General features: G+C 39.4%; 1 protein-coding gene across 2 annotated transcripts; it reads right to left on the bottom strand.

Annotated features, from left to right (window-relative positions):
• Nucleotides 1-548: 548 nt before the first annotated feature.
• LOC127642569 (uncharacterized) lies at nucleotides 549-9,081 on the bottom strand. 2 transcript variants are annotated; one of them, XM_052125208.1, is made up of 6 exons: nucleotides 8,759-9,081; nucleotides 7,732-8,055; nucleotides 5,230-5,586; nucleotides 2,962-3,072; nucleotides 2,792-2,817; nucleotides 549-2,515 (listed from the first exon to the last, which is right to left on the bottom strand). In XM_052125208.1, exons 1-6 carry the CDS (start codon nucleotides 8,823-8,825, stop codon nucleotides 2,360-2,362), a joined length of 1,041 nt encoding a protein of 346 aa, XP_051981168.1. In that variant the 5' UTR covers nucleotides 8,826-9,081; the 3' UTR covers nucleotides 549-2,359. The 2 variants fall into 2 exon arrangements, with proteins under 2 accessions (XP_051981168.1, XP_051981167.1); XM_052125207.1 differs by having other exon boundaries at nucleotides 550-2,515; nucleotides 2,962-3,081; nucleotides 8,759-9,072.
• Between the last annotated feature and the right edge of the window lie 2,347 nt (nucleotides 9,082-11,428).

Raw genomic sequence — 11,428 nt, forward strand, 5'->3', positions numbered from 1 at the left:
GACTGTTCAACACGCCATCTTGCCACAGATTCTATGCCCTAGTGCAGGGGTGCACAATACGTCGATCGCAAAGGCAATGCTGGTAGATCGCTCAAAATTTAGATGTACTTTAGTTAAATTTTAATAAAAATAAATGTAATGTCTTTTCTTCTTTTAGTATCTGTCTGACGTACTTGCACTTGACGAGTAAATATTGACCAGGCGAGGTTTTGTTTATTCAGTTGCCATGACAACTAGGTTTGCGAATAGGCTCCTTTCAAGGACGATTGAAGATACTGCCCAGATTAGGCAAAACTGTCTGATTCCATTCCGTTTTGCCTAATCCGGGCAGTAGAATCGCAATTTCGCGCTCTGTTCTCAGAAGTCCTTGGAAGGCGTGTATTCGCAAACCTAGTTGTCATGGCAACTGAATAAACAAAACCTCGCCTGGTCAATATTTACTCGTCATCAGAATAAGGTAAATGCCCTGGCTATTGTGCTGTAGGTGTTTTGGGTTTAGTGTTAAAACTGAATGATATCAACATTGAACATTATTATATATTTATTAATTAGAAGATTAATTCCATTTAGTTGGTAGATCGTATTGTGTTGGTCATTTAAAAGTAGATCATCACACAAAAAAGTGTGGGCACCCCTGCCCTAGTGTGTTATCCATACTCAATTATGCACAAGACAGCACAAAATAAACATGTAAATTGGTAAAACAAACCACTGACCTTTACATCTGAATCTCAAGAAAATGAAATGAATAGAAAATGGACACTGGAGACAAACTTGTATTATATGTAAAACTATTATTTAATTACATGTTTATAATCTGTCTGTCAACAATAGTGAGAATATAGATATTAAAATGACCAACTAAAGCCTGAGAAATCAAAATAATGCACAGAAATCTTTAGATCAGTGATCTTATAAATGGCATGCAACATGACAATTCAAAAATATTGTAAATATATCAGTAAAAATGTGTTTAGTCAAATGTGGTAAAGCTTTATCTAAGACTATATATTATTGTTTCAGGATTGTGACGGGGTGATTTCTGGTCTAAAGTGCGCACTGAAAAAGTCAAAATATGTATGATTCTTGTGTGTGTGCTTATTAGATGCAGCTCTGATCCAGTCCTTCCTCACATCTCTCAAGATCACATGTCTTTTAAAGTGATCCAATCAGTTTTGAGTGAGAACAGACCAAATTATAATTAATAAACATTTATAACTCCTTTTTCACTGTAAATCTTGCCATTGCCATCTTAAGGCACAATCACAATATCATACTGTAAGAAAACCCTGGAGTTTACTTAGTAAGGATTGGTTTTCTTTGACCCCTCTATCAATAGTTTGTCTCAGTCTGCATTCGTTGAGTTTGCGCCTCAGTAAAGCAGTATGAGCCAATTTAGCAGAATAGTTTCTTCACAGTATAAAGGTTGAACAAGTTTAAAATAGAGGGCTACACAATAGCAAAATAGTTTCTTCCATGAATGAGAATCAAGTAAGAAAGAGAAAAACAAGTTAGAACGAACATCTTGTTCAGCAGTTAGTCTTGTGCAAAAGTACAATGTCACATATAATCTTATATCTCACACATACACCAGTAAATGCTGCTTCTACGCACAGTAAAATCACTATGTGGCGGGGCCGGGTTGTGATTATACACACCCGGTTTCTTATCAGGCTAATTAAGTCTCCGAGAGGGATGAAGGCCGATGGCAAACGGTGGTGCGAGGAGAGAGAGATCATTTACGGACATGTCCGTCATGTGTGTTTGTGTCATTTGTTTAAGTTTACTCATTAAAATATTATTTATATTGACAAGCCGGTTCTCGCCTCCTCCTTTCCATTTAACTGATTACACACTCTATATGTGCATATTTAAGCATAATATTATTGGCTGAATGTCGTAAGAGCTTATAATGTTGTTGCGTGGACATCCCGTATGCCAGTGGTGGTGCTCATAGTTTAACTGTCATAATGTCTCAGATTCACTATTCCCCATTGTTTCCTGTAATCTCTCCACTGTCCTTCTCAATACAAAATAATAAAATAATGTTAATGCAGCAACAGACTGATAGACTCTGTCTCATTTATCAAGAGAGTATAATGAGTCGAGACGTTCACTCCTCCATTCAGAAGAGTCGACTCGTTCACTCCGCCATTCAGAAGAGTCGACTCGTTCACTCCTCCATTCAGAGGACTCGACTCGTTCACTCCGCCATTCAGAAGAGTCGACTCGTTCACTCCGCCATTCAGAAGAGTCGACTCGTTCACTCCGCCATTCAGAGGAGTCGACTCGTTCACTCCGTCACTCAAAGGAGTCGACTCGTTCAGTCCGCCACTCAGGAGTCGACTCGTTCACTTCGTCATTCAGAGGAGTCGACTCGTTCAGTCCGCCACTCAGAGGAGTCGACTAGTTCACTCCGCCACTCAGGAGTCGACTCGTTCACTTCGTCATTCAGAGGAGTCGACTCCTTCACTCCGTCATTCTGATGAGGTGGTGGATTCACTCTGTTCTTCTCCTGTAAATCAAACACAGATTTCAGTTACAAAAACATTCAGAAAATAACAGAAACTGACACAAGAGACACTAAACAGTCATCTTTCTGTGAATAAAGTCCAGTTTGAAATAAATAAAAGCAATAATCCACAAGAGTTCATACATTACAGTGAAGTCCTCTTATCTGTGGTCAAATCACTGTAATGTACAGCCTCTATTGACTTACTGTTGAATCTGTTGTGAATTGAGTTTTGTGCAGTCAGAGATACAGAGAGATTCAATGCACATCATATCTTACCTGATCATCACACGACTGCTTTTGACCTGTTTTAAAAACAATAAACTCATTAAACACAGATTCATTTGTTCATAAGAAAATATTTGCACATTTTCACATCTTTTAAAGACTCGTTTTGCCCAATAAATCTCATATTGTCCTCTTTTATATCAGCTGTATGTAATACTTGCCCTGATGTCTTGCTCTTCTACAGAGATGATAAACTCCAGCAGTCACTACAGTCAGGAGCAGCAGAACAACAACACTTATACCTGCTATTACACCTGAAGACGGTCCTGAATCTGTAACAGCTAAAGAGACGGTCATTAATGAAACTTCTGTGTGTGTCCAGACAGTGTCACAAAGTCCTGCCCGTCTAATCTATAACAAACACTATGAAACATCAGCAGATCTGAGAGAGGAAATATGAATCTGATTCAGCAGAATATTGCAAATGGCAGCAGCTTGAATTCAGTGTGTGTTAAAGTACTGATTGCTCAGAAACAAGACTGTAACTTGTGCTCCTGCTCTCTTTTTCCACCACCTGACCATTTTCTCTCTCTCTCTTTTCTCTCTCTCTGTCTTCCATTGTCTCTCGCTCAGGTAGTATGCATACTTGTTTCATCTACATATTTCTAATTTGTAACGATCATATCTAAATTGTACTCATCTGACTTTACTGTTATTAAACATTTCCTCTTTAATGTCTCGTTGAATTTCACTGTGTAACTAATATTAATATGAAACATTTTAGTGATTTATATTGTATAACATTAAGATCATAATAAGGTTTTAATGCTCTCACATATTATTGAACTATTCTAACTGCGCTTATTTCTGTCGTTGGTTTAAATAGCAGAAGATTTTAATAGACAAGAAATGCAGTTTTATTTAATCTTGGTGTTAAAGGGATAGTTCACCCAAAAATAAAAACACTCTCATTATTTACTCCCCCTCATGAGAGTACATGTGTTTGACTTTCTTTCTTCAGCAGGACACATTTGAAGTAAAATAGAAAAATATCTCATTTGAGCAGGTCATTAAAATGCAAGAGGATGGAGATGGTGACGTAATCGTGTTGGCATGTTCATGTGCGACACACACGGAAGAGCAGCTGTTTACAAATGAAAAGGTTGAATGCTGAACAGAAGCTTCACTGGTTTTGGTTTAGATCTGTATTTATCTGTTTCTTTACTCACAATGGCGCATTTCTGTACTTATCCTGAATGTCTCAACGGAAAGAATAACGTGAGATTGCATCCATGGATGCCGTGGCCAGTCTGTGAGGGTGCACGGTCGGCGCTGAATCAGCTGATCAATGGGAGAGCCGGAGAGATAAATGCGAGTTGTGTGTGTCTGTTTGTCTTGTGTTTTATGTTGTTTTAAGTTCAGTTTTACCATTAAACTTTATGTTGACTGTTCAGCCGGTTCCCACATCCTCATTTCCCGTCCTTTATCTATAACTGTCACGAACGCCGGTCAAGGCGCCTCCCCCCTCGGCCACCGGAGATCGGATTCACCGGAATACTGACTTTAGAACTACATTTCCCATAAGCCGCATACCTAGTTTGATTACTCAACAGTGTTCCTTGTTGTCTCCACCCTACTTAAACCATGTCTGTTCACACATTCATTGCAAATTCTTGTTTTGCTCTGGCTACATTTCTAAGCGTTACCCTTTCTGAATATCTGATATACCGTGTACCAACCTTGCCTTTCCCCGACCACGTTTGTTTGCCACCTGCCTAGTTTATACTCTTGCCTGTCTACCGATTAACTCTGTTTGCTGCCTGCCCTGATCTTCTGCCTGCTCTGACCTTGACTCTGCCTGCCTCCGTTTACTCTGTCTGCCTGTTGCTCGACCCTGCCTGTACGACCTGTTGATTTCTCATAGTCTTCATTACAATTACAGTCCATAACATGCCAACCCGAATACTTCACACGAGAGACCACTTGGACTCCACCCTCGTAAAGCATTGGATTATAGTAAAATTCTTAAATATTTATTGTTTTTGCCCTAAAAACATCATTTTGCTTTTGAAGACATTAATTTAACTGCTGGAGTCATATGGATGATGTTTATGATGACTGTCTGTGATTTGTGGAACTTCAAATGTTTGATCACCATCCACTTGCATTACAAGGACCTGCTGAGATATTTCACTATTTTTCTTCAAATGTCTCCTGCTGAATAAAGAAATACACATCTGGGATATCATGAGGGTGAGTAAATAATGAGAGAATTATCATTATTAAGTAACTATCCCTTTAACATTTCTTCAGTCACCTGCATTACAGTTTGAATCACTGATATCAATTAAATCTGTTTCACTAAATAAAGAAACATTTGAAATTGTGTTTTATTGATATTCGTGACTGTTCACAAGCTTTCTTTTCCTATTAATTAAATGTTTAACATGCTCAGGGTAATACGCATTAAACAACTAAACTGCACTCACTAATGACTGTAACACTGAAGGTCTTTCTGCTGCTGAAGCTGAAACCGATGCTGCGACGACGACTGATGCTGCTGCTGGTGATCTCTAGTTGATATTCTCCAGTGTCTGTGATTCTGGTGTTTATGATGGTAAGAGATCCAGTCTGATGATTCAGCTCCAATCGTTCTCGCAATCTCTCATATACAGTATCACACTGCACATCTGTACAGGCCTCACTGGGATTCCCATTGGTCTGAGCTATGCGAATACCATTAAAATACCATGTGATCCAATAATTTAGTTTTTCAGTTACACCAGAATCTAAAGAGACAGACTCTCCCTCCTTCACCTTCTTAATTACATCAGTCCCAGAAACACCTGAAACACAAACGCACAAGAAATCTTTTTAGGGGAGGAACAAAACGACACTTCTGCTTCAGATATGGTGACTCTGTCAATACCATCAAATCTCAATGATTCTTGAATCATGAAGTTTGTTTTCAAGACGAGTAAGAACATGTTGATGTTATTGACGTGGACACCATATTTGATTTGGGCACCGTCTGTTCATCAAACAAAGTGATTTTTTACTTAAAATGAATACAGTGCACGAGTCGTATCATCTTTTACTGGGGTTTTGTTGTGTTTTTTTGTCCTTTATGGAGCGAGTCACTATATACCTTCATAATATGACTAAAGGATGTGTGAAGATTTATTTTCATTTTGTGCTCCGTTAAAGAAAGTCATAAGAGTTTGGAGCATTATGGTGATAAAATAATAATAGAATTAAATTTGGGGTAAATTTTAGATCTCCGCCTATCTCTCACAGAACAAGCTGCTGGATGACAATCAGTCAGGCTTCAAAAGTGGACACTCCACTGAGACTGCCCTGCTGTCTGTCGCTGAGACAGGCGAAAGCTGAATCCTGATCATCCGTTCTGATTCTGCTGGACCTTTCTGCTGCCTTTGACACAGTCAACCATCAGATCCTACTCTCCACCCTCTCTAAACTGGGCATCACTGGAACTGTGCTTGACTGGTTCAACTCTTATCTCTCAGAAAGGTCCTTTGAGGTAGCCTAGAGAGGGAAAGTATCCAAGCCACACCAGTTACTTACTGGGGTACCTCAGGGATCAGTGCTTGGGCCAGTTCTCTTCTCCATATACACAACATCACTGGGACCCATTATCCAGTCACATGGTTTCTCTTACCACTGCTACGCTGATGACACGCAACTCTACTTGTCTTTCCAGCCCAACGACACCACAGTGACCGCTTGAATTGCTGCCTGTCTGGCAGACATCTCGGCCTGGATGAAGGAACACCACCTTCAACTCAACCCAGCCAAGACCGAACTCCTTGTCTTTCCAGCCAACCCTGCTGTTGAACACAACATCACCGTGCAGCTGGGTCCAACTACAGTTTCACCTTCCAAAATGGTCAGGGGTAACCATTGATGATGAGCTAAATTTCACAGACCACATTTCAAAAACTGCAAGATCATGTAGATTTACACTCTACAATATCAGGAAGATAAGACCCTTCCTCTCTGTACATGCCACACAACTGCTCGTTCAGTCACTTGTCATAACTAGACTGGACTACTGTAACGCTCTCATTGCAGGCCTTCCTGCATGTGCTATTAGACCTCTCCAAATGATCCTGAATGCACGTCTGTCTTTAATGAACCTAAGAGAGCACATGTTACACCACTCTTTGTCTCTCTCCACTGGCTGCCGGTTCATGCACGTATTAAATTCAAGGCCCTGATGCTGGCACACAAAACAGTCACTGGGTCTGCTCCAGCATACCTAAAAACATTTATGCAGAGCTACGTTCCCACCAGAAGCCTGCGGTCGGCTAAGGAACATCGCCTTGTCGTACCAAAACAAAGAGGCACCAAAACACTTTCCCGGACTTTCAATTTCATCATACCACGGTGGTGGAATGACCTTACCAACTCAATCCGGGAAGCTAACTCACTCTCTATCTTCAAAAAACGGCTAAAAACACATCTTTTCCAAAAGCACTTAACTGGTCACTAAAAAAAAAAATTATTTACATTTCTTGTTGCACTTAAATCTGTTTTGTATACTATTCTGATGATAGTGAAACCTTGTAATATGGCACTTTTTGTACCACTGTCTCCCTAAGATGATTCGCCGATGTTTTTCCTCTTTTGTAAGTCGCTTTGGATAAAAGTGTCTGCCAAATGAATAAATGTAAATGTAAATTATTCCTTAAATGAGATGAGATGGAAAATCCAGTTTAAGATGGGAACTGTGTTTTGGAACATGACTGCTGGTTTCTAGCTGGTCCAAGCTGGTCATTAACTGGTCCATTAGCTGGAGACCAGCTTAGACCAGCTACCAGCTTGTCATACCAGGTCGAGGTGGTCAAGCTGGTTTTTGGTAGATTGTCGACCAGCTTAGACCAGATACCATGTTGCAAAATACAGTTAACAGCTTAAGTTGGATTTTCCAGCAGGGAAGTTTATTTTCAAACATTCATTAAGAGACTCACCAGCTTCAACAGTAAAATTTAAGATCCTCGCACTGAAGTCAGAGCTGATAATATGTATTATATAATTTCCAGTGTGCTCAGTTGTGATGTTTGTGATGGTAAGATCTCCAGTCTGATTGTTCATCTGCAGTCTGTCTCTGAAACTCTCATCACAATGTTCATCAGTGCAGATCTTCATGACATTTCTAATGATTTGAGCTATACGGTTGCCTTTAAAATACCATCTCATCATGTCTTCTTGTTTTCTTATATATCCAGTGTGTAGAGTGAGCGAATCCCCCACATTCACTGACACAGATATTTGCTCATCACCTGCAGAAACAACTGAGACAGAAGAGTAGAAATATTCTTCATTAACTTTAATTCTATAGAAGTCATAAATTCAAGCACAAGATTTTCACATCCCATGCCCACAACTGTTGACGGACTCTCTCTCTCATCAGAGTCTGACTCTGGTTCAAACATATGTCTGAACACCACTATTTCCAAAGCAGAGATATCAAACTCCGCCCTATTCTGATACCACAGGCTCATTTGCATTTAAAAACAACAAAAACATGTCCCATCCAAAAATGGGAATTTTTGACATGGTATAATAAATAATAATAGTAAAATTAATCTATAGGGTATTTTGAGCTAAAACTTCACAGACACATTCATTTGACTAAAGTTATAAAATTAAAATAATACAAAACATGTTAATGTGACCCTTAATATTTATCTACCGTTCCTCATGAATATTAATGAGTTCATAAGTGATGATTTTAATCTGTTGGTGACGTCATTAATTCTGGTTTCGGCCGACACAAACATGAACGGAAGAAGTATATGTTCACATTGTTTTCACACAAACACATTAAACACTCTTATTTTAAACAGTGAAGATGAATAGACGAATTTCTGCAGAAAATAACGAGTTTATCGCTGAAAATGAAACTGCGTCACATCCTTCTTTACTGTTGACAGAAAGAAAGAAAGAAAGAAAGAAAGAAAGAAAAGAAAAGAAAGAAACAGATTCATGACTTACCATCCACAATCACAATAACAACAAACAAAATACAGAGTTCTTTCATTTCCATCGCTGTAAAATACATGAAGATTCTGCGGAAATAAACGTGATCCGTGTCCGGAAAAAACGAGTTTGAATTCACCAAAACTGAACGAGATAATAACCTAAATCTGTTTGTTCTGTGTATGAGCTAAAGTAAGATGAATACATTACTTAGTTAATTACAATATAAGATCATGAATACACCAAAACGTAAAAGAAAGAAAAAACATGAGCGCACCAGGTGAAAGTGAAAGTGTTTGAGTCCTGAATAAAAACAAGTGGGCGTCACCCTTGTTTGTTCTTCGAATTTAAAACATGTTTTTTTAGGGGTTTTTGTGACTGATATAGACATAACAGAATCATAATCACACACTATCATATCTCACAAGTGGTGTTTAAATAAAAAAATAAAAAAATATATATATATATATATATATTTCCAAGAATAATGAATTAATTAACCGTATATAGAATCAGATCTGATAGTCTGTGTTAAAAAATGAACATCATCGGAGGTGAGCTTCCCTCCCTCCAGGACATCTATATCAGGCGGTGTGGGAAAAAAGCTCGGAGGATCATCAGAGACTCCAGCCACCCGAGTCATGGGCTGTTCTCACTGCTACCATCAGGCAGGCGGTATCGCAGCATCAGGACCCGCACCAGCCGACTTCATGACAGCTTCTTCCCCCAAGCAGTCAGACTGTTGAACACTTGATCGCTCACGATATATATATCAGCACTGCACTTTATTCATCTCACACTGGACTGTCATCAAATATATTTTATCTTAACAACATACTGGCAACAGACTATCAACCTGTAGTATTACTGAACAGCATCGAAGGTGGATAAGCACATCTTTCCTTTTGATTCAACATGGCATACATTTCTGCTACACGCACTTATACTGTATTACATACACAATGAATTACATATCACAACATCCCCTTGATTAACATAAGTGTGCAAACATCTCAGACAACTAAGACAACAACAAGATTGCTTTTTGAATCTGTATAACAGAATATTCTTAAAGACATCTCAAGCTTTTTCTTTCCATAGGGTGTCGATTATAACAATTATAATCAGTTTGGTACGTGTGCAGAAATAAGCATTCAGTCCACATTTGTTATTCTCTTGACTGCTTGACTTTTCATTCAGCTTTACACATAGTCCTTGTATTGCTGGCTTGATTATGATCTGTCCAGATCTTGAGCATGTTGGTCTTGTCATCTCAGTAACTGTATTGTCTGTTTTTGTTTCAAGAGGTTGTGCGATTTTGTTTTCAACTGGATCCTTGTGGCTTTGGGTGTTTCAGCAAATTGTACTTTTTGGGGTTTTCTGTGTGTGTGGTGCATACGTTTCACAGAGGTTGCACCCGGTACGTCGGATTGTTCATTTGGTGTTTGTATCAGGTAACTTCTTGGCTCCCTGCATCTTTCCACAATAGTCCCTGGGTGCCATGTTTTCCTCTCCTTGTCCAGCACTCTTACACCCTGTCCGCAAAAAAATGGAGGTACGTTTCTACCACAACATTGATCATGATGTGTTTTCATCCTTGTCATTTTTCCAGGTGGAGTCTGTGTTCCAGTTTACCTGGATCTGCAGGACTTGGTAGGAGTGTGGTGATGGGTCTGCCAAGGAGTAATTCTGCAGGGGACGGTAAATCACTGTCAATGGGCGTCACTCGCACCTGCAACAGGGCCACTTGTATATCTCCTTTGTGTTGTATTGTTTTTTTGATGATGCATTTGATTTGTATCACGTCTTTCAATAAACCCATTGCTTTTTGGGTAGTGTGGTGAACTTGTGGTGTGTTTTATTCCCCAGTCAGTTATGAATTTCCTGAAAGGTTGTCCCGTATACTGTGGTCCGTTGTCTGTCATTATTTCATCTGGTCAACCAAATAAAGACATGTAGCTTTGCATTTTTTGTGCAATTGTATGGCTACTCACCTGTAATGGGCATTTCATCAACTAATGGGTACTAGAAATACCTGTCCACGGTACATAGATAAAGATGTCCATGAATCTCGAATAGGTCAGACACCAGGTACTGCCATGGCTTTGTGGGTGTTTTGTGTGGAATGAGAGGTTCATTTTGTTGTGCGTCTTGAGTTTGTACACAGGTACTGCAAGATCTGCAAACTTTTTTCAAAGTTTATCTTTGTCCAATAAACCAACCTGCATGTTTATTCGATACCTTGGTGGGCTGCGTGGAGTATAGTCAGAATGTCGTCGTTCATGGATTCTGGAATAAGCACTTGTCTGTCCTTAAATCCAATTCCTGCTTCTATGGCTAGTTCATCTCAGAAAGGCCAATAGCTGCATAGGTCTTTTGGCAGGTCTTGAATTCAGTCTGGCCATCCCTGATGGATGATTTCTTTTAATGCACAAAGCTTGGGATCTTTTGCAGTCTCAGTTATGAGAATCTCGTGTTTGTCCAGGGAGAAGTTTACAATTGCAACTTTTCATTAGGCTTATCAGATTCCTGTTGTGGTCCTCCTAATCAGCTCAACATACTGCAACGTCATCTGCTATGCTGATTACACCATGAAGACCTTCAAGAATTTGGTCCATTTTGGCTTGGACAAGGACACACGGAGATCAAATGGTACGCATCTCCATTAAGTATTTGCCAAAAGGA

This window comes from Xyrauchen texanus, unplaced genomic scaffold, assembly GCF_025860055.1.
Source record: "Xyrauchen texanus isolate HMW12.3.18 unplaced genomic scaffold, RBS_HiC_50CHRs HiC_scaffold_702, whole genome shotgun sequence".
Classification (NCBI taxonomy): Eukaryota; Metazoa; Chordata; class Actinopteri; order Cypriniformes; family Catostomidae; genus Xyrauchen; species Xyrauchen texanus.